Source organism: Schistocerca piceifrons, chromosome 7 (assembly GCF_021461385.2).
Source record: "Schistocerca piceifrons isolate TAMUIC-IGC-003096 chromosome 7, iqSchPice1.1, whole genome shotgun sequence".
Classification (NCBI taxonomy): Eukaryota; Metazoa; Arthropoda; class Insecta; order Orthoptera; family Acrididae; genus Schistocerca; species Schistocerca piceifrons.
This window is the reverse complement of record NC_060144.1, coordinates 8,005,742-8,030,137: the sequence shown is the minus strand read 5'-3', so window position 1 is coordinate 8,030,137 and position 24,396 is coordinate 8,005,742. Positions and strand designations below refer to the sequence as shown.

Here is a 24,396-nt window from a genome sequence, read left to right as displayed (position 1 = left end):
GAAAACACTGTTAGGATTGATTCTTGAGTATTGTTCATCATTACCTTACTAGGTTGTATTAATAGAAGAGGTATAGAAGACAAAACAAAGAGCAGCAAGTTTTGCTATGACATCATTTAATAAGCTCTAGAGCATGAATAATATAGAATGTAACAGAATATAATATTTTTATTTGCTTTTCACTGTTCTTCATACTTCATAAAAATTTATTACAATAATCAATTACATGTACAGAAAATAACCAGTTCATTTAAGAAGTGAAATATTATCTTTATCACTCAGGAAAAACATACATTATAATGAGTAATTTCTAGGAATTCTTCAATTGAATAGAAATTGCTGTATTTTAGCCAAATGTTCTTACATTTATTTAGCAGTACTGTACGAGCTGAGTAGGGTAGCTTATGGAAAAATGTTATACTCAAATTTTTATAGTTATTATGGACTATAGCAATTATTAAGGAAGGCAAATCCAATAAGGCACTATTTCTGGTGTAGTGCTTTAGAATGTGAGTGGCAGACACTGCAAGAGAGGCATTGTGCATCATGTAGAGTCACATATAGTTTTTTTGATGATTTTCAAGATAATCGTTCCATTTGTGTAATAAAATGTTATATTTTTTGTTCATAAAAACAATTTAATCCTAAATGTTGGTTTCTGTTTCTCTTTCAGACGTCAATGAATGTGAGCAGACACCATCTCCATGTAAATTCACTTGTCAGAACACAGATGGCAGCTTTGTGTGCTCATGCCCAGCGGGATATGTCCTGAACCCTGATCGTGTCAGCTGTCGTGATGTTGATGAGTGCGCAACAGGCAAACATACCTGCAGTCATGAGTGTGTGAATATTCCAGGCAGCTATAAATGTGCTTGCCCCAAGGGTTACAACCAAGTTGGTGATCAGTGCACTGGTAGGTAATGCAAGTTCCAGATAGTGAGTAAGATAATAACTTCTGTGGCTTATTAAAAAGCTTTTGTTATTTATATGCATACAATTTTAGTTCATCCTTGTATCTAATTCAGTGTGTCATAACGCTTCATTCTGAAATAACTCATCAAAAAGGTCTATATTTATTTGATGTGGCAGTGCTGCCGGTCCCCAGTAGCTTTATCGCAGTTTCAAGAGAAGACCAAGCCTAGCTCACAAATGAAAGCTGAATGAAGCGAAAATAAGTGTAGAAAGTAAAGTTTTGTCAACCAATCTGAGTGAAAACACTAAGAGGTTTTGGTCTTACATAAAATCAGTAAGTGGTTCAAAATCCTCTGTTTATTCACTCAGTGACCATACTGGCACTGAAATGGAAGATAACAGAGAGAAGACCAAAGTACTAAATTCGCTTTTTCAGAATTGTTTCACTGCATAAGATTGTAATAAGGTCCTTCTTTCAATCATCATATGAATGCCGAAATGGTAAATATTGAATAACTGATTGTAGAATAGAAAAGCATCTACCATCACTTAGTAGTGGAAAAGCATCAGGACCAGATACCTATAAGAATCTACGAAGATTATGTTAAAGAACTTGCTCCTCTTCTAGCAACAGTTTATTGTAGATCATTGGAGCAACAACGGGTACCTAGTGACTGGAAAAAAGTGCAGATCATTCCTGTTTTCAAGAAGGGTTGTAGGACAATGCACATAACTATAGGCCCATATCATTGGCATCAGTCTATTGTAAAACTATGGAAATATTTTATGCTAAGGATTTATGACGTCTTGGAGAATGAAAATATCCTCTATAAAAATCAACGTGGCCTCCACAAACAGAGATCTTGCAAAACTCGGTTCGCTCTGCTCCTCCATGAGGTCCACAGTGCTGTAGACAACAGCGTCCAGGTTGATGCTGTGTTTGCTGGCTTCAGGAAGGCATCTGACACTGTCCTGCACTGCCATTTAGTGAAAAAAATACAATGTTATCGAGTATCAGACCAAATTTGTGACTGAATTCAGGACTTTCTTGCAGACAGAACTCAACACATTGCTCTCAATGGAACAAAATCAACAGGTGTAAAGGTAATTTCCAGAGTACCCCAAGGAGTGTGTTAGGACCATTACTGTTTACAGTGAATTTAAACGGTCTAGTAAAAAGCGTCAGAAGCTCTTTTCAGACTGTTTGCAGATGATTCAGTTGTCTGTAAGAAAGTAGCAATGCCAAAAGACAGTACCGAGTTGCAGAATGACTTGTCAAGGATAGGCACATGTGCAGGCTCTGGCAGCTGACTCTGACCATAAGTAAATGTAATATATTGCGCATGCAAAGGAAAGAAAATCCAGTACCGTACAACTATGCTATTGATGAAAAATTGCCAGAAACAGTGTCTACCATAAAATATCTAGGAATAACTATCCAGAGTGGCCTTAAGTGGAATGACTACATAAAACAAATAATAGGAAAAACAGATGCCAGATTTAGATTCATACAAAGAATCTTAAAGAAATATAACTCACCCACAAAAGAAGTGGCTTCCAATGTTTGACTGATTCTTGAGTACTGTTAATAATATGGGATCCTTACCAGTTAGGACTGATAGAAGTGATAGAGAAGATCAAACAGAGAGTCACATTTTGTCACAGGACCATTTAGTCAGCATGAGAGTGTTACAGAGATGCTCAACAAACTCCAGTGGCAGGTGTTATAAGAAGAGCATCGTGCATCTTGGAGTTGTTTACCATTGATACTTTGAGAGAGTGCTTTCCAGGAAGAGTCATACAACATACTACTTCCGCTCATGTACATCTTGCAAAGTGACTATGACGAGAAAATTGGAGAAATTAGAGCTTATATAGGGGCTTACCGACAGTCGTTCTTCCCATGCGGCATTCGTGAGTGGAACAGGGAAGGGGGTTCATTTAGTATTACAAGAAGTACCCTCTGTCACACATTGTTAGGTAGCTTCCGTGGTATGATGTGGATGTAGATCTGTTTATTAATTACATCTTAACCTCAAGTTTTATAATTTGAGGAGTAACAGTAATGACTCACCAAATAGTTGCAGCACTGAGTCATGGGTACGCACATCAACAAGACTGACACGGGCACCTTACAATCTGGCCCTCTTGTATTTTCTTCATTCTTGTAGGAGTTTATGCTCATAGCAGTTACCTAAAGCACCAGTCACTGGCCATAATCTTGCTTGCAGAAACTTTTTTTTTTCACTGTTTTGTTTAAATTCCAGATTTATTAAACAAATGGAAATGTTGATTAACAAACATTGAATCATAATTTTTTAACATCTTATGTAAAACAACAGAAAGGCAACCACTCACCTATAACAGACTGATGAGTGGCACATTGATACATGTAACAGATAATAGTGTTCACTAGTTTTCAAGCTCTCTGGCACTTCTTCTGCTAGAAAGTACAAATATTGACACAGACTTCCAAATACATGCTGCAGTGGCCTTGGTGACACTCATCTTTGAAATCTTTTTACTTTTAACTACTAATCACTTGTATTTTCAAAAGAGCCGTAATTAAAAATAAAAAGATGTTATTTTTTTAATTCTGTGCTTCAATATTTGTTAGTTAGCATTTACATTTGATAACACAGATAGAATTAAAATAAAAGTAAAAAAAGAAGTTGCTACTATCAAGATTTGAACTGGAAACTTCACCATTACAAGACTACTACAAGATTACAAGACTACTACTGATGACTATGTTAATAAGTTCAAAGCATTTTATACTTAACACTGCTAAAAAGATCTTCTCATCTTCAAAGCCAAGTTTTTTTGGTGTCACTCTGCTCCAGGAAACTGATCTCTTTGAACTGATCTTCAAATCCTATAAGTATGAAGAAAACTGAAGGGCAGTCCATAAGGTTCCACCATGAGAATGAAACTTATTAGCAGATTAAAACTATGTATTGGACAATGACTCAAACCTGAAACATTTGCTTTTTCTGGGTAAGTGCTCTGCTGACTGAGCCACCTAAGATGACTTGTGACCCGCCTTCACAACTCTACTTCAACCACTGCTTCCTCAGCTACCATTTCAAACTCCTTCCTCCAGGAGTGCTAGTCTGGCAAGGTATACTGGAGATCTTCTGAGAAGTTACTGGCAGAAGTAGAGCTGTGAGAGTGGGTTGTGAGCTGTGCTCAGGTACCTCAGTCGGTGAAGCACTTACCCATGACAGGCAAAGCTCCCAGGTTCAAGTCCAGTGTCATAAAGAGTTTTAATCTTCTGAGAAGTTACAAATCAATGCACACTCTACTGTAGAGTGAAAATTCATTTTCAAGACTGTGCTGAATCTTTTTTAGGCATGTAAATGAGACTGAGAATATTGCTAGTGTCTGAGGAAATCCTTTTCAGAACTGTAAATATAGCTAATTTCTCACTATTATTTATGTGCATTTTAGCAACTCAAATATTGTATTCCACCAAGGGCATCTGCATTGGCATATTTAATTGCATATTTTGTCAAATCACAGCTTCCTCGCGTGTCACAGTAAGACTGGTAGCAACCAGAACCATTGTTTATGATTGGTTTTCAGAAACCAATATTTTCTGACTCGTTTTTTGTATCTCAAATGTGATTCACATACTGCTCTTTTCTCTTGAGTGGAAAATTAAGGATTATATTTTTCAACCCTGTTTTCTTCTTTAAAGTGCTCCACAGAAAAGCATAAACTGTCCCTTTCGTATCATTGCTGCAGCAGTATCATGCAGTACAAATTGTTCAAGTTAAATTAAAAAGGTCAAAAAATTTACACCATAATGTACAGTACGGATATAAACAAAAACAAAACAAAATATGTACATGTTCTTACAGTACAAGTCCAATTATCAGTTTACATTTGATGAGAAATTATTAATTCTGCATACTGAGACTTTCTTGGACAGAACAAAAATAGCTATCTGATAAATTTTGTGGTCAAGCTAAAGTGTTGTAATTACCAGTTAAAAAAAAGAAAGAAAGAAAGAAAAAACTAAACTCCTCCCGCACAGGCCATGAAGGCCCAAAGGTTCTGTCTGACTGGCTGCCGTGTCATCCTCAGCCCATAGGTGTCACTGGATGCTGATGTGGAGGGGCATGTGGTCAGCACACCACTCTCCCAGTCATAGGTCAGTTTCCGAGACGGAGCAGCTACTTCTCAATCAAGTAGCTCCTCAGTTTAATGATTATAAAGAATCCGACTCGATTGCAAATAGAAACCAGATGTTGACATAGGTTTCGGCGCAGATAACCATGCCTTCCTCGGAACACATTAAAACTACAAACTGCCTAAAGAGGTATGGTCCAACATTAATACAGGACGCCCAAAAGAGCAAAAGATTCGCATAAAATGTAAAATAAACGATACATGTGTACCATGTCAATAGCTGTACTTAGCTCAAAGTCAGAAGTATCAACGTTCGGTGGGCCGCGGGCTCTCAGGTAATCTGAGGTGGCGCCAGCAGCTAGGCTGTGAGAATGTCAGAAAAGAACGGGCGTAATATACATCTGTGAAAGGATGTACAATGATGCTTTCATCACCCTTATTATCTATTGACCGACAGAGGTCAAGATGATTAGTGTCATCAGGTGTTACCAAAATGGTATGCAAAGTTATGTGTATATGCGTGAAGAGACGTACGACATCACTTCAATGTTTTTAAAAAAGGTTAAGGATTTATTTCCTAATTTTAGGCCAGAGCTTGGACTTGGAATGAGTATGACTAAAAACATCCTTGCATCACCATATTCAACTCGGATAATTATAACTAAGTGGAAATGGCTATTTGGACCATATTACAAATATTGGAGCTTCTTACAAGCCCGTTACATTGTTTGACCTTTTACATCAAAAGCTATTAGAACATAAAGGTAGTTTGTCTGTTCCATGCTATATGTGTTCACAGACCTCACTTGATTAAGCTACATGGTTCAGTACCTCAAGTACCTGATTTTAAGAAACTAGTTTAGATTTAGGTTCTTTTCACACTATTTTGGTACATATCCGATAGCACTATTCAAAATGACCTCTGTCGGTCATTAGATATTAAGGGCGATGAAGGCAATGTTGTATGTCCTTTCATTCAATTGCATTAAGCCTGTCATACTACTTTGACCCTTTTCTGGTCAATAGCGCTTAGAATTTAATATAGTAACTTTTCACGCTTATCCAAGTGTAGTCATCAAATACTATCGCCGACCCCAAGTAATTGAAAAATGGGTTATTCATCCCCCACATTTTTAACCTGCTTCTAGCTGACGGTATTTTGTCTGTCCTGTGTGCATGCGTTTTGACCATCCGTGGAATTTACTATTCCTCATATATAGTCTCAGCCTATTCACGTTCTATAAAATTGTCCTTGAGCTAGGACCTTATACATACACACGCATTAACTTCCTGTGCCTTTGACCTGGTCATCAGATCACTTTCGTAACACATTTTATGCCAATCACATGGAAGAAGATAGATTTCTCAATTTGCGCATGGACATTCTAGCTGCCGGAGGGGGGTGGGGGGCATGTCATCTCCTGATTCCCTGTCAAATCTCACTGTTTGTTTTATGTAGGCAGGTGTCTTGGTGTTGTTGTATGTGTATGCTCTGAAGTATGGGATTTCAGTTAAGCTTTAATGTTCAACTTATTGTTAACATATCTTTCTACTACTCAGCACTTCCTTCATATGATCAGTGGTTACTCATTCTCACACGCTTGTTTGTATTCCACTCAAAATTTTCCTATGTCATTGTAAATAATAACCATAGCAGTTTACATTGATGGATTACGTACATATCTGTGTTTTTCATTCCTCTACAATTTTGTGAGAAACTACAAATGAATGTCCATTCCCATTATGAAGCAATTACACATATCTAAACTACAATGATTGATGTATGTTTTTGACAAGAAAATCAGTTATGGTTTTCCTGCTCTAACTATATATTGTCTTGTTTCTTCAACCTTTCCTTTCCCTTTTGCCAAATGATGGAATCCTGGATCTGCAAGTGAGCAAAGTTTTTAGATTTAGTGTGTATGTTTATCAACATGCTGCCACTTGGCTTCCCTTTTCTACATAAATTCTTAAGACATCAGACATAGACAACAACATTAGATAATGGTAACCTTTGGTGTGTTATTCTTCTCAAATAATTTGTCTCTTTATAGCTTTGGTGGACAAGAGCCAGTTCTCTCTCTCTCTGTTTTTCCATCAGTCCTGTGACTGGTTTGATGAGGCCAACCATGGCTTCCTGTCCTGTGCCAACTGCTTCATCTCAGATTGGTACTTATACCCACCATCCTCAATTATTATTTGTGGGATGTATTCTAATCTTTGTCTTCCCTTAGAGTTTTTACCCTCTACAGTTCTCTCTAGTACCATGGAAGTTATTTCCTGATGTATTAACATGTGTCTTATCGTTCTGTCCCTTCTTCTTGTCAGTTTTTTCCATGTTTTTTTTCCCCTCATCTGTTTGGTAGAGAAGCCCTGATTTCTAATCACCTATGTCCATGTAATTTTCATCATACTTCTGTAGCACCACATCTCAAACATTTCAATTCTTTTGTTTTGCAATCTGCCCACAGTTCATGATTCACTTCTGTATTATGCTATGCTCTGGATGTACATTTTCATTTTTTTCTCAAATTAAGGCTGATGTTTGATACTACTATATTTCGTTTTAGCCAGAAATGTCTTCTTTTCCTGTGCTAATATGCTTTTAATGTAGCCCTTGCTTCAACTGCCCTGTGCTATTTTGCTTCCAAGGTAGCAGAATTCCTCAAGTTCTTGGTCCCCAATATTGTTGTTAAGTTTATCACTAATCTCATTTCTGCTGCTTCTCATTACTTTCCATATTCTGTGCTCAGAAGACTTCTTTCCATTCAGTATGTCCTGTAATTCTTCCTCACATACACTGAGGATAGCATCATCATGAGTGAATTTTATCATTGATGTTCTTTCACCCTCAATTTTAATCTTATTTTTATTTCCATGATTGCTTCCCCAATGTACAAATAGAAGATTGGACTGCATCCCTGTCTTACACCCTACAGAATCCAAGCACTTGTTATTGGTCACAATTTTAATGTTCCTTCTTGGTTATTATACATATTATACATTACCCATCTTTCCTTATAACATACACCTACTTCTCTGAGAATTTGGAGCCCCTTCAGCATTTTACATTGTCAGACATTTTTATCACCTATTAATCATTCATTCTAAGAAGACTCTCAGTTCGTTGGCTGGTGGAAGTAGCTGTATCATTTGAAATCAAGTAGCTTTGGTTGGTACTGATAGCATACAGAAGTCATCTGAGCTAATTGACCTTAGTGGGCAGAAGACACTTTTTTCAGTGCATCTACATATTCATAAATAACATTATATCATTAGTTACAAATGCTGGGAAGGGATGATCTTTATATAAGGTCATAATCACTGGGCAAAGTTAACATGTGAATGATGTGGCTTCAATAATGTCAGTGTGCTAGTGACCAGAAACAATTGAATATTGGTCCAAAGTTATTCATTGTCTTCTGTCTTCTATTGAAGCAGATACTCCTGTTAGCCACCACATCAAGAAACTCCTTAGAGTGAAAAATTAATACAGAAAACACTCAAGTATTTTGCTCACTCTATGGAGCTATCCTACATTTGCCCTCTTCAGCCATAATTTTTTAGTGATTCACTATTGTCTGCATCATGTAGAAAGGTGGCCCAACTACAACTAAGTGGCAAGAATCTCTCCCCTGCATGCTATGCTGTTGCTGTACTTTGTGACAATGCAGTTTCATTCACAGAGCGATCAAATTGTTTATTCAGATGTCGATGTTATTTTCTTGTAGCAGTGTAGCTTTGAATGTTTATCTCTAAATGTGTTAGCGTGGTTTCCAAATGAGTACGTCATGTGACGCCGATAAATGTGAAGTGCTTCGCAAGAAAGCAATGAGGTTTTTTTACCACATTTTTAACATTTTCAAATGTGCAACTGAAAACGGGATTCCTATTGTTGACATTCTGAAGACACAAGTACAAACTGTAGAAACATGAGTCAGCAAGAGAAGTGTACACAGAATAGTAAATGAATGTGTCGACTGTATAAACATCAGGAAAAATTAGTTTCATGTTGCATGAGACCTATAACACAAATATGGCTTTGACAAGGATGTTTTAAGGCATTTCATGTTTGAAATGTATATAGATAGAAAATATCTGACATTACGAAACCTTGTTATCTGTCGAGATCTCAGTAGTTTTCAGCATTATCTGCCAGCATTTTTTCGAGTTATTCAAATAAAATGGTTTGTTGTTTACTTGTCCCATGGATCATAAATACAGTGTCTCATTGTAATATTGGATGAGCTAGTTTGCACTATGATGCTTGTTAACAGCAAAAAATATGACAACATACTGACGATTTACATAATAGTCTTTTGCATGAGTCTTTGCTACCAGTAATCCTTCTTTATTCACAGTGATTTACATTGAACTACAGTCGCACATCCACACACATGCATTATAAAATTACACATTTTTTAAAAATTCTGTGGAGTAGAAGTAGTTGTCAAGGAAATATAATGATTTCCATTTGTGTTTGATGTTATTTTTGTTGTGTACTACATTTCTACATATAATTCAGTCCAATCTGCACTAAAATGGAAAATATTGTAACCAGTTTTGATGATCTTGTCATTAGACACTCACCTTTTTAAGAAAAACAGTACTTGATATTTTTACAAAACTGCAGCAGCTGCTTTCACCTTCTGATGTGACACAGAAGCTGTGGAGCAATGAATGCAATGTTGTCAGCAAGTCTCTCATGTAGCAACTGATCAATATTGGTTTTAAATTCTCTTAGAGCTGAATGTATTAAATGATGTACTGTTGGCAAATGAACCTGTCCTCCACAGCATCACAGTCCAGCAACCCAGATGTTGTTTGCCCACTCTCTGCCCCATCCCGTCCATGCTTTCCTATCACTTTGGCTCTGCATGTAAGTGCCTTCCTACATGATGTGGACTATAATTAGAATGGCTGCAAGAAAAAAACATTTTGACTCATAGCAGAGGACCATAATTGTTATTGCATTGGCTTCTTCATTGCCACTTTTCATTTTTTTACATTCACCTGGTATATGAATTGTATTATATGTTAAGTTGAATCGTTTATTCATAAAAAATCAGCTATGATGGAAAATGAATTGACTTCTCACAGTAGTTTCTGAATTTTACCATACAGGTTCTTCTTTGCCCATTTTCTCCTAAAGGCCAGAGCACATAACTGTAACTAAATTTAGATGTTACCAGGTGCAGCTTTAATACATTTTGCATTGTTTGCACATGCAGATATCAATGAGTGTGAGGATCACACAGGCAACTGTCCCCCACCCGGAACATGTATCAACACACTTGGCAGCTTCAAGTGCATTTGTCCGAGAGGCTTCAAACTTGATTCTACTGGAACCTTCTGCACAGACTCTGATGAATGCACTGATGACATGAAGTGTCAGCATGGATGCCAGGTAACAATTTGCATGAAATTCATTTATATACTGATAATTTATTTTTATAATGTTTTTATTACAGAATGCAAATACAAATACAGAAATTTTAGACAAATCTGTTATTATTATTATTATTATTATTATTATTGTTGTTGTTAAATAAACAGTATGCATAAATTTACAGCTTACTCTTTGTTTCTATTAATGTACAGAATGTTAGTGCTAAAATCGTACAAGTAAACCATTTGAAACCAGTCCTCAGCATTTCAATGAATATAGGAACATTTCCTTTAGATATTGTCACAGCGGTCAACACTTATCAGGATACCTTTTTCACTAATTGCAGTGAGACCACTATACCTCGTGGGAATTGCATACAATTCAAACATTAGCTTAAGATTCGCATATACAAGATATATTTTTAAAATCCTAACACCTTTTGAGATATCGAATAGGTTGTTAATAATTGTATGAAAGAAAAACTCAGTTGAGAAAACTGTAAAATAACAGAGAGTATGACTTCAGTAGGTGAAACTATCATATTAGCAGTAAACACATTGAAAAATAAAGAACTTGATTAGCTTTCAGAACTACTAGTTTGTTCCTCAGGGAGCAAAGAAAGATAGGTTGGGGAAGATTAGAAAGGAGAGGTAGGTCACTTAGCCCCCGGATTAGGAGGATAAGTACAAGAGCAAACAAAGAACAGGCTATGCTTTGTCTGTTCGCCTAGTCATGAATTTGAGTACTTATCTTTGCCACAGATTAAAAGAAGGAAAATTATTGTTTTACATCCCACTGATGACGTAGTTCAGAAATCCATGCAACAATGGGACAACGAAGTTTGTATGTCTGCTAGTTATTGCTCAGTGCTGTATTGAGTAGAACATTGTGTCACACAGTCTGCGAATTTCGAGATGGCAGAGTTAGAGGAGCAATGCATCTGCATTAAATTTTGCGTGATATTCAAGGAAACCTATATAGAGGCACACTAAATAAAGCAGGAAGCCTATGGTGATGAGTGCTTAAGCCATACTTGGTGTTATGAATGGTTCACCCAGTTTAAAAATGGCTGGATGGAAGTTGAAGATGACCATCGTGTAGGACACCCTTTGAAATCCATAGATAACGCTCATGTCAGTAACGTTAATGAAATTGTGCATGCCAATCGAAGACAAACTGCCCAAGAGATTGCAGAAAATGTAACATTTCAGTTGGATCGTATTATGAAATCCAGACACAGCATCTTGAAATGCATCATGTTGCTGCCAAGTTCGTCTCGCGGCTCGAGTCAAGACCTTCACCTCACAATCTGTGAAGAGCTTTTGGATCACGCAAATGAGAACGAGGTGTTCCTGAAGAGAATCACAACTGGTGATGAGACATGGGTTTACAGTTATGATGTTGAGACCAAGGTTCAGTCTTCATAGTGGGTCAGCCAAGATTCTCCAAGACTGAAAAAAGTTGGTCAGGTCAGGGCAAATGTCCAAGCCAACCTGATAGTTTTCTTTGACTTTGAAGGATTAGTTTATCATGAATTCATGCCACAGGGCCAACCTTTAATCAGTGGTACTGTCGGGATGTGCTGCTATGTCTGCGAGAAAATGTGAGAAGGAAACGTCCCGAAATGTGGCAAGACAATTCATGGCTCTTGCGTGATGATAACGCACCTGCACATTCATCCCTGATGGCGCATGACTATTGGACAAGAAACGAAATCACTCTGCTGCCTCATACTCTGTACTCTCCAGATGTGGTCCTTGTGGACTTTTTTTTTATTTTCAATGTTGAAAACCCTATTTAAAGGAAGATTTCCCACATTAGATGAGATAAAAAGGAAATTCATAAACGGTGCCTCAACGATCCAGCAAGTGTACCAAGGATGCTTCTGGAAGTGGAAAAGGCATTGGGAGTAGTGTCTCAATTGGGGAGGAGAGTATTTCGAAGGAGACCGTGCACAATAATTGAAAGGTAAGTGTAGAAAAATTTTGTGGACAAAGTTCCGGAAGCCAAGGCAGTTGATGTGTCAACAGTTAGGGAACAACGGAGTGAAAATAAAGCACAGATGAGGCTCAAAATGGCAGGAACAAATACAGTTATCAAATGGCAGAGAAGGCGCAATGACAGGCGAAGGGATAGGAAGAAATAGAGATAGAGAAAGATAAACAGGGAAAATAAATAAATGGGAAAAGAATAGAGGAAGAGAAGTGGGAAAGTAGCGAATGATGGGAGAAATTAGAGTATGTTAAGTCAAGATGGATGGTGTAAATCAGACACGGAATAAAAATAGTTCCCAATGACAAAGTTCTGCGTACTGGGAAGAAGAATCCAAATAGCCTATAAGTGAAATGTACTGCGGAAGATGATAGTGTCTGCCAAGTGTTTACACTCCATTTCCAACCATTTCTCCAAATTGACACCCTAGTTGTCGTCATGAGACCATCAAATGTGTACTTGAACATCAACTGGTATACATTTTGTATAATGTTCCCACGGCTCTGCTGCTGAATGGTTATGTTTTCTTGGCACAATAATTTGGCATCATAGTTATTTGGCATCAGTGAATGTTCCCTGAGATACTAAAACATTAAGGGGACTGTTCTTTCTCTTTATACCTGCTGCGGTCCTAGCTTCAAGTGTATGGTACGCAGTGTGTTGCAGATGTCAGAAAATATCAGTTAACATTGTTAACATATATTAGCATATAGTATCCTAATGTATTATTTTGCAAAGATTCGTTAAGTTTACTTCACTCCAATTGCTCAATATTTTCAATTTAACATAAATAGCAAGATTACTGTTCTAAGTATTCATTTATAGAGTAAAAACAGTAAGACAACAAATACGACTTCACGGCTTTGCTAAATTTAATGTTGTCCTCGATGGACTTAATTTTAGTGGGAAGATTGTTGAACAGTTGGAGGCCCTTGTGGAAAGCTCCCTTTTTACACAGTTGAATGGTTGTACGTAAAACATACAGATTTGAGTTTTTCCTGGTGTTGTGTTTATGTATTTCATTATTTTTTACGACTCTGGAGACAGTTGGCACTACGTGGTTTCTGAAAATTTTTTTGAGTCTCGAGAATGTATAGGCAAGGCAGTGGAAGAATTTCCAACTTTCTGAAGATGGGTTTGCAGAAGTTTCTGGGTTTGCTCCCAGTAATAATCCTCATTACTCTCTTCTGGATTTTGAATGTGCTCAGGGCAGTTGGAGAATTTCCCCAGAACATCACACCATATTTTAGGTGGGCTTGTATGTAAGCGTAGTATGCGCTGGTTAATCGTTTTCAGGCTAGCACATCATTTCAGTACACTCAATGCATAACAGCCAGTACTAATTCTGGCATTTACCTTTCCTGTATGTGTATTCCATTTCAGGTTATCTTCAACCCACAGGCCCAGGAATTTGAAAACTGTGTCAGTATCTATTGGCTGGTTATTTACAGTGACAAGTGGTTGAGAGGAATTTGCATTTTGTGTCGTTGAAAGTTCATGGAAGCTGTCTTTTTGGTGTTGATAGTTAATCTGTTGATTTTAGCCCAGTTGCGGAGTTGTTCAGTTACCAAGTTCACAGCTTTTTGCACAGCCTCTGTATTCTCCCCTTTGAGGAGTACGGTACAGCACAGTACAGTTGTGTTTTGCACAGACTCTGTATTCTCCCCTTTGAGGAGTACAGTTGTGTCATCAGCAAATATTATTGTTTTGTGTGCATCTACATTCAGGCTCAAGACATTAATATACAGGAGGAAAAGTAAAGGTCTCAATACTGAGCCCTGTGGTACACCTTGCTTTACAGTTTTATTACTCGATAGGATTTCGGTTATTGAGTTGGTTTGTCTGTTAGTGTATTTCATGCTTACTTTCTGCATCTGACTGGTTAGGAATGAAGCAATCCAATTGTTTGCAATTCCTCTGATACCATAGAGTTCAATTTTTTCCAGCAATATTTTGTGGTTAACAGTGTCAAAAGCCTTTGACAGATCCAGAAACATGCCTGTTATGGGTTGTTTTTTATCCAATAGATCTAATAGCATATTTATGCAATCATATACTGCAGTTTCAATAGATTTGTTGCTTCTCAACCCATGTTGAGCTAAACTTAGTAAATCTTTTTTTTTCCCCCTTCAATGAAGTCTATCAGTTTTTTGTACATTATTTTGTCAATAACTCTAGAAAAGCAGGATGAGAATGAGATAGGCCTGTAGTTATTCATATCTGTATTATTGTATTATCACCTTTTTTGAAGACAGGAATTACTTTAGAAAGTTTCAGAGCTTCAGGGAAAGTACCTGCCTGGAAAGAACAGTCACAGAGGTGAGTTAATGGTTCAGCAATTGTGTGTACACAATTTTTGGTTACTGCTGCTGGGATACCATCAATTCCAGGTGAATATGAGTTTTTTAACTCTCTGAGGGCTTTTGTAATGCCATTTTCAATGACTTTGGTAATGAAAATTGACTCTGCACATGTGTGATATTTTTGGTTTGCTGGTTGGTAGTTTGTGTTAGGATTATTTTTGACCAATTTTTCAACTATACTCTTAAAGAAATTGTTGAAAGAGTTCACCACATCTTCGGGATTAGATAGAGGTTGATTGCTGGGTTTGATTTCTATGTTCATGTGTGTAGCTTTCATTTCCCTCCCTTTCCCTTTTTATGATATTCCACATTGCTTTTACTTTAGTGCTGGATTTGTCAATGTACTCATCATTTTGCATCCTTTTTGCCTGTCTTATCACTCTTCTTGGGATACATGTGTAGTTTTTATAGCATTCCTTTTTTCCCCCTAAGGTAAGTCTTTCCGCTCCCGGGATTGGAATGACTCCTTACCCTCTCCCTTAAAACCCACTTCCTTTCGTCTTCCCCTCTCCTTCTCTCTTTCCTGATGAGGCAACAGTTTGTTGCGAAAGCTTGAATTTTGTGTGTATGTTTGTGTTTGTTTGTGTGTCTATCGACCTGCCAGCGCTTTCGTTCGGTAAGTCACCTCATCTTTGATTTCATATATAATTTTTCCCACGTGGAATGTTTCCTTCTATTATATTTATAGCATTCTGTTAGTTGGGGGGAGTCACTACTTTGTTTACATAACATGTGGAGTATTCTTTTATTTTTGCAAGGGATTTTTATAGCTGGTGTAATCCAAGTATTGTTTCTCGTATTATTATTATTTATTCTTATTGGTTTTTGTGGAAAAGCCTCTTCAAAGTGGTGGATCATTTTGTCAAATAATGTGTTGAATTTTATGTTGACATCATTTGCTGTGTACATCTCTGTCCACTTTTCTTTGCTAAGGAGGGCATTTAGCTTGTTCAAGTTATATTGAGTGAAAAACCTTCGTAAAGTTTTAGGTGGGACTGGGTTTGAGGTACCTTTGCTAACACCAACCTCTATAATGACAGCTTGGTGGTCGCTGAATCCTGCATTGTATATTCTAGTGTTGGGTTAAGTTTATTTCTGTTTGCAAAAATTTGATATAGAGCTGTCTTGGATGTGGGTGTTATTCCAATGGGCTCGTTTGCAAGGCCATGCAGATTATAAGTTTTTGCAATGTTAATGAATGTCTCCCTGTTTCTGTTGTGGGTGAGAAATTTCTATATTAGTCACCACTTATAATTACATCCTGTTTCCACTGACTTATTTTGGATAGAAACAAGTCCATTTGTAACAGAAAATCATTAATACTACTGCAGGGGGGACAGTAAATTGTAGCTACAATTCGATTTAGATCTGTAAGCTTTATGGCTGCACATTCAAAGATCTTGTCTGTTCCTATTTTGTTTATGGTAGGAAGTGGGCTATATTCAATGTGTTGTTTTATGAAGATGGCAACCCCACCATGTCCATCATTTGACCTGGAGTAGTGTTCACACAGTTTGAAATTTGGTAGTGAGATTAACTTAACTACATCAGTGTAGAGCCAGTGCTCTGCTAGGCATACTACGGAGATATCACAGAGTTCACTGGTCAGCAAAATGCTTAAGTCATCAGTTTTGTTGCTTAAGGATTGGACATTGTGTTATAGATTTTCAAGTCTGAGTGGGGTTTACTCAGGGGGCTCTAAGTCATATTTACTGTGTCACTGACTTGTAGTTTAAATTGTGCTGTATTCCAGATATGTTGACTTCCGAGCAGTTGTGCTGGTTTTGTTGGTCGTCCTAGGCAGCCAACTCATCTTCCAGGTGGTCTACATCTACATCTACATTTATACTCCGCAAACCACCCAATGGTGTGTGGCGGAGGGCACTTTACCTGCCACTGTCATTACCTCCCTTTCCTGTTTCAGTCACGTATGGTTCGCGGGAAGAACGACTGCCGGAAAGCCTCCGTGCGCACTCAAATCTCTCTAATTTTACATTCGTGATCTCCTCTGGAGGTATAAGTAGGGGGAAGCAATATATTCAATATCTCGTCCAGAAACGCACTCTCCCGAAACCTGGACAGCAAGCTACACCGCGATGCAGAGCGCCTCTCTTGCAGAGTCTGCCACTTGAGTTTGCTAAACATCTCCGTAACGCTATCTCGGTTACCAAATAACCCTGTGACGAAATGCGCTGCTCTTCTTTGGATCTTTTCTATCTCCTCCGTCAACCCAACCTGTTACGGATCCCACACTGATGAGCAATACTCAAGTATAGGTCGAACGAGTGTTTTGTAAGCCACCTCCTTTGCTGATGGACTACATTTGCTAAGGACTCTCCCAATGAATCTCAACCTGGTGCCCGCCATACCAACAATTAATTTTATATGATCATTCCACTTCAAATCGTTCCGCATGCATACTCCCAGATATTTTACAGAAGTAACTGCTACCAGTGTTTGTTAAGCTATCATATAATCATACAATAAAGGATCCTTCTTTCTATGTATTCGCAATACATTACATTTGTCTATGTTAAGGGTCAGTTGCCACTCCCCGCACCATGTGCCTATCCGCTGCAGATCTTCCTGCATTTCGCTGCAATTTTCTAATGCTGCAACTTCTCTGTATACTACAGCATCATCCACGAAAAGCCGCATGGAACTTCCGACGCTATCTACTAGGTCATTTACATATATAGTGAAAAGCAATGGTCCCATAACACTCCCCTATGGCACGCCAGAGGTTACTTTAACGTCTGTAGACGTCTCTCCATTGAGAACAACATGCTGTGTTCTGTTTGCTAAAAAGTCTTCAATCCAGCCACACAGCTGGTCTGATATTCCGTAGGCTCTTACTTTTTTTATCAGGTGACAGTGCGGAACTGTATCCAACGCCTTCCGGAAGTCAAGGAAAATTGCATCTACTTGGGAGCCTGTATCTAATATTTTCTGAGTCTCATGAACAAATAAAGTGAGTTGGGTCTCACACGATCGCTGTTTCCGGAATCCATGTTGATTCCTACAGAGTAGATTCTGGGTTTCCAGAAATGACATGATACGTGAGCAAAAAACATGTTCTAAAATTCTACAACAGATCGATGTCAGAGATTAGGCCTATAGTTTTGTGTATCTGCTCGACGACCCTTCTTGAAGACTGGGACTACCTGTGCTCTTTTCCAATCATTTCGAACCTTCTGTTCCTCTAGAGACTTGCGGTACACGGCTGTTAGAAGGGGGGCAAGTTCTTTCGCGTACTCTGTGTAGAATCGAATTGGTATCCCGTCAGGTCCAATGGACTTTCCTATGTTGAGTGATTTCAGTTGCTTTTCTATTCCTTGGACACTTATTTCGATGTCAACCATTTTTTCATTTGTGCGAGGATTTAGAAAAGGAACTGCAGTGCGGTTTTCCTCTGTGAAACAGCTTTGGAAAAAGGTGTTTAGTATTTCAGCTTTACGCATGCATCCTCTGTTTCAAAGCCATCATCTTCCCAGAGTGTCTGGATATGCTGTTTGAGCCACTTGCTGATTTAACGTAAGGCCAGAACTTCCTAGGATTTTCTGTCATGTCGGTACATAGAATTTTGCTTTCGAATTCACTGAACGCTTCACGCATAGCCCTCCTTACGCTAACTTTGACATTGTTTAGCTTCTGTTTTTTTCTGAGAGGTTTTGGCTGTGTTTAAATTTTCAGTGAAGCTCTCTTTGCTTTCGCAGTAGTTTCCTAACTTTGTTGTTGAACCACAGTGGGTTTTTCCGTCCCTCACAGTTTTACTCGGCACGTACCTGTCTAAAACGCATTTTACGATTGCCTTGAACTTTTTCCATAAACACTCAACATTGCCAGTGTCGGAACAGAAATTTTCATTTTGATCTGTTAGGTATTCTGAAATCTGTCTTCTATTACTCTTGCTAAACAGATAAACCTTCCTCCCTTTTTTATATGCCTATTTACTTCCATATTCAAGGATGCTGCAACGGCCTTATGATCACTGATTCCCTGTTCTGCACTTACAGAGTCGAAAAGTTCGGGTCTGTCTGTTATCAGTAGGTCCAAGATGTTATCTCCACAAGTCGGTTCTCTGTTTAATTGCTCGAGGTAATTTTCAGGTAGTGCACTCAGTATAATGTCACTCAATGCTCTGTCCCTACCACCCGTCTTTCTGTCCCTACCACCCGTCTTAAACATCTGAGTGTCCCCGCCTATATCTGGTAAATTGAAATCTCCACCTAAGACTATAACATGCTGAGGAAATTTGTGTGAAATGTATTCCAGATTTTCTCTGAGTTGTTCTGCCACTAATGCTGCTGAGTCAGGAGGTTGGTAAAAGGAGCCAATTATTAACCTAGCTCGGTTGTTGAGTGTAACCTCCATCCATAATAATTCACAGGAACTATCCATTTCTACTTCACTATAGGATAAACTACTACTAACAGTGACAATCACGCCACCACCAATTGCATGCAATCTATTCTTTCTAAACACCGTCTGTGCCTTTGCAAAGATTTCAGCAGAATTTATCTCTGGCGTCAGCCAGCTTTTCATACCTATAACGATTTCAGCTTCGGTGCTTTCTATCAGCGCTTGAAGTTCCGGTACTTTACCAATGCAGTTTCGACAGTTTACAATTACAAAACCAATTGCTGCTCGGTCCCCACATGCCCTGACATTGCCCCACACCCTTTGAGGCTGTTACCCTTTCTGTACTTGCCCGAGGCCATCTAACCTAAAAAACCGCCCAGTCCACGTCACACAACCCCTGCTAGCCGTGTAGCCGCCTGCTGTGCGTAGTGGACTCCTGACATATCCAGCGGAACCCGAAACCCCACCACCCTATGGCGCAAGTCGAGGAATCTGCAGCCCACACGGTCGCAGAACCGTCCCAGCCTCTGATTCAGACACTCCACTCGGCTCTGTACCAAAGGTCCGCAGTCAGTCCTGTCAACGATGCTGCAGATGGTGAGCTCTGCTTTCATCCCGCTAGTGAGACTGGCAGTCTTCACCAAATCAAATAGCCGCCGGAAGCCAGAGAGGATTTCCTCCGATCCATAGCGACACATATCATTGGTGCCGACATGAGCGACCACCTGCAGATGGATACACCCTGTACCCTTCATGGCATCCAGAAGGACCCTTTTCACATCTGGAATGACTCCCCCCGGTATGCACAATGAGTGCACATTGCTTTTCTTCCCCTCTCTTGCTGCCATATCCCTAAGGGGCCCCATTACGCACCTGATGTTGGAGCTCCCAACTACCAGTAAGCCCACCCTCTGTGACCGCTCGGATCTTGCAGACTGAGGGGCAACCTCTGGAACAGGATAAGCAGCCATGTCCAGCCAAAGATCAGTATCAGCCAGAGACAGAGCCTGAAACCGGTTCATCAGACAAACTGGAGAGGCCTTCCGTTCAGCCCTCCGGAATGTCCTGAAAACTATCCACATGCACATCACACTGCTGAGGCATCACCTTGTCATTTTGGAGGGCTGTCTCAATAATGTTCACCATCACATTATTGATCCTTTCAGGTTCTTGACCTTTGTGAGAGGTCAGGGGGTTTTTGTTTCGTCTCTGTGACTTCGTGACCCGTTTGTCTAGTGTAGTATGGCCACTATTACACTTTTTATGTACCATCTTGTTTGTCTTGATCCAATTGCTTATAAGCATCTGTTTATGGTTTCTGACTTTTGGTTTCTTATTGTTCCCACAGTTGTCAGGAAGGCCAGTCTATTACAGATATTCTCCTTGCCACATTTGTTTAGGTAGAAACCATGTGTTGTGAAGTGGTTTCTGGCTAGTCTCTCTGTTGCAAAGTTCACAGCAATTCTTTTTTTGTATGCATGTTTTGCTAAATTCAGTGCTTGTATCAGGTGGAGGTTTGCAGTATTAATTTTACTATTTAAATTATGAACATCATATCTCCTGGGTATAGGATGGATAATGATATCCATTTTGTGACTTGGAGTGAGTATTGATTCCAATGGTTCTACCAAATGTTTCATCATTAGATCAATGGGTTTGTCTGTGTCATTATAACCCCCTATTATAATCAAAGTATCATGTGTTCTGAAGCTTCTTGTCAAATTTTCTGCATTTTTTACCACCTCATTTAGTGGAGTGCCAGGTTTTACTATGCTTTTTACCTGGTATGAGGGCCCTTGTTTGTTTTGCAGTATTTGAGCACAGTCTCTTCCATGACTGTCACTTAATATTGGCACTTTCATTTTTTCCACGATTTTCTTGCTGTGTAACGTTCTGGAATTTCTTATCGTTTTTCCTGCACTTATATTGGTGCTTGAGCAATTATGTTCACTGGCAGATTACTCATTCACTTTGTGGCAGATTGTTCACTTCGGGTTAATTTTTGCGTAATGCCATCCCCACCAGCAATGACTGGTGTCCAGGTGGTGTTTCAGAGTCTGATTTCTCTGTTTGCGGCCTGAACTGAACTTTCTAACACTGTTTTACTGATTAGGAAGCCTTGCAACCATCCGCAAATAAACCGACATGTTTCTTACAATATGTAAATGAGACATTCGTCATATGGCCACACATGAACTTCCTGCAACACCTCAACACATGCTACCAAATTATCCGGTGTAGAGGAGGATCAACAGCTACCATTCTCATATGTCATCATGAATTGGAAGTCAGACAGTTCACTTGGCCTCAGTGTGTACTGAAACCCTATATGTGCTGACAATCTCCAGGCAGAGAAAAACGCTGTCCTGAGTGCCCCAGTCCACAGAGGACAAAGCTTATGAGAAAGCCTTGCCTCTGAATTTCTGAATTCAAAACTCTTGACAAGAATGGGTACTCCAATCACCAGATTGTGAGAACACAGCAACGTGAAGTCACCACAAGAAAAGAGGAAGAAGAGCAGGAAAAGCAAAGGCAGCAGCATACTTCCCTGCTGCAGAAGCGATCTCGTTAAAAGTCACCAGGATCCTTAAAAAGAATGGCATGCTCACTGAACACAATAAGCAATGAACTCAAAACAGCTCAAAATGACTTTGGTTTATGCAAGCCAGAAATTTATAGCATTCTGTATCAGTGTGGTATCCCATATTTCAGATGAACAATTGGAACAGTGGAGATCCAATGTCGGGAGCATGAACATTGCACATATCTGGCACAACCACACAAGTCAACTGTTGATGAACAGCGCATAGAATGTAATCACACCGAGGATTACAGTACTACAAAAAAATCCTGAAACAGACTCTGAGGTTCTAGGACATTTTTATTAGAGAGGTGATTAAGTTGGCAGAAAATATTATCAACATTGTAATTTTGTTGAAGAAAGCAAATGACTTGTAAGAGCAGCTGAGTGGAATGGATTCTGTTGTAAAATTGGATCAGGCCATGCTGAGGGATTTAGATTAGGAAATGACACACTATTTACTATTTGGGCACCAAAATAACTGATGATGATTGTAGTAGAGAGGATGTAAAATCATACTGGCCATAGAAGGAAAAGTGTTTCTGAAAAAGAGAAATTTGTTAACATCGAATTTAAATCTGCTTGCTACAAAGACTTTTCTGAAGGTATTAGAGTGTAGCCTTGTATGAAAGTGGAACATGGATGATAAACTGTTCAGACAAGAAGAAAATAGAAGCTCCTGAAGTGTGACGCTACAGAAGAATCCTGAGGATTAGTGGGTACATGAAGTAACTAGTGAGGAGGTAGGGGATCAAATTGGGGAAACTTGAGATTCGTGGCACAACTTGACTAACAGAACTATCTCTTTACTCACATGAAATGTTGAGTGCTATTTAACATGGGATTTCAAATTGATTCTGTATTTCTAGATTCCCAGAAGGCTTTTGACACTGTAGCACACAAGCAGCATGTAGTGAAATTGTGTGCTTGTGGAATATCATCTCAGTTATGTGACTGGATTCATGATTTCCTGTCAGGAGGTCACAGTTCATAGTAATTGACAGAAAGTCATAGAGTAAAACAGATGTAATTTCTGGTGTTCCCCAAGGAAGTGTTATAGGCCCTTTGCTGTTTCTTATGTATATAAACAATTTAGGAGACAATCCGAGCATCCGCCTTAGGTTTTTTGTGAATGATGCTGTCATTTATCATCGAGTAAAGTCATCAGAAGATCAAAACAAATTGCAACATGATTTAGAAAAGATATCTGTATGGTGCAAAAAATGCCAGTTGACCTTAAATAACAAAAGTGTGAGATCATCCACATGAGTGCTAAAAGGAATCTATTAAACTTCGATTGCACGATAAATCAGTCAAATCTAAAGGCTGTAAATTCAACTAATTGCCTAGGAATTACAATTATGAACAACTTAAATTGGAAAAGGAAAGTTGCCACTCACCATATAGGGGAGAAGCTGAGTCGCAGATAGGTGCAACAAAAAGACTGTCACAAATATAGCTTTTGGCCAGGAAGGCCTTCATCAAAATTAGACGACAAATGCACTCAAACACACTCACACAAACACAACTCACAAACACATAACTGTAGTCTCAGGCAAATTTTGATGAAGGCCTTACCAATCGACAGCTATATTTGTGACAGTCTTTTTGTTGTGCCTATCTACGACCCAACATCTCCACTATATGGTGAGTGGCAACTTTCCTTTTCACAATACTGTTACATTCCATCATGGATTTTCCATTGTTCAACTCGAATTGGAAAGAGCACATAGAAAATGTTGTGGGAAAGGCTAACAAAACACTGCATTTTATTGGCAGGACACTTAGAAAATGTAACAGATTTACTAAAGAGACTGCCTATACTACACTTATCCGTCTTCTTTTGGAGTACTACTGTGCAGTGTGGGATCCTTACCAGATAGGATTGATGGAGTACATCAAGAAAGTCCAAAGAAAGGCAGCACATTTTGTAATATCACGAAATAGGGGAGAGAGTGTCACTGAAATGATAAGGGATTTGGGGTGGACATCATTAAAACAGACTTTTTTGCTGCAGCAGATTCTTCTCAAGAAATTTCAATCGTCAGTTTTCTCCTCTGAATGCAAAAATATTTTTTTGACGCCAACCTACATAGGGAGAAATAATCATCATAATAAAATAAGGGAAATCAGAGCCTGCACAGAAAGATATGGGTGCTCGTTTTTTCCGGGCACTGTATGAGATTGGAATAATAAATAATTATTGTGAAGGTGTTTCTGTGAACCTTCTGCCAGTTACTTAAATGTGATTTTCTTTCGGAACAGCTACTATCATCATATAGTTAATAGGCTTCCCGGTCATTGACCTTCTTCTGTGCATATGCACACACTTTGCCCAAACTCTTATGCGAACAGTCACCTTAGTTGGCGCGAGTAATGAGTGAATGGGCAAATATCCTTTAGGAACATTACAAATGTACGTTGTGGACAGTTGATAATGTGGATCTCACGGGAGGTGTGCAAGGGATAAGTCCCTGCAGTTGCGCTATCCTCTGTGCCCTCAGTGGCTCAAATGGATAGAGCGTCTGCCATGTAAGCAGGAGACCCCAGGTTCGAGTCCCGGATGGGGCACACACTTTCAGGTGTCCCCATTGAGGTATATCAACAACACCTGTTGGCAGCTGATGGTTTTGATTAATAATCATTATCTTACTAGAGAAGCT

The 24,396-nt window shown here is 38.9% G+C and overlaps 1 protein-coding gene across 1 annotated transcript in view; it reads left to right on the top strand.

Moving 5' to 3' along the window:
• The window catches only part of LOC124805008 (fibrillin-2-like), a 425,338-nt gene that overhangs the window by 354,092 nt on the left and 46,850 nt on the right, over positions 1–24,396 (top strand). Inside the window, exons 45-46 of the mRNA XM_047265408.1 lie at positions 674–913; positions 10,278–10,453. Of these exons, the coding sequence (XP_047121364.1) occupies positions 674–913; positions 10,278–10,453 (416 nt within the window). The remainder of the gene's footprint in view (positions 1–673; positions 914–10,277; positions 10,454–24,396) is intronic.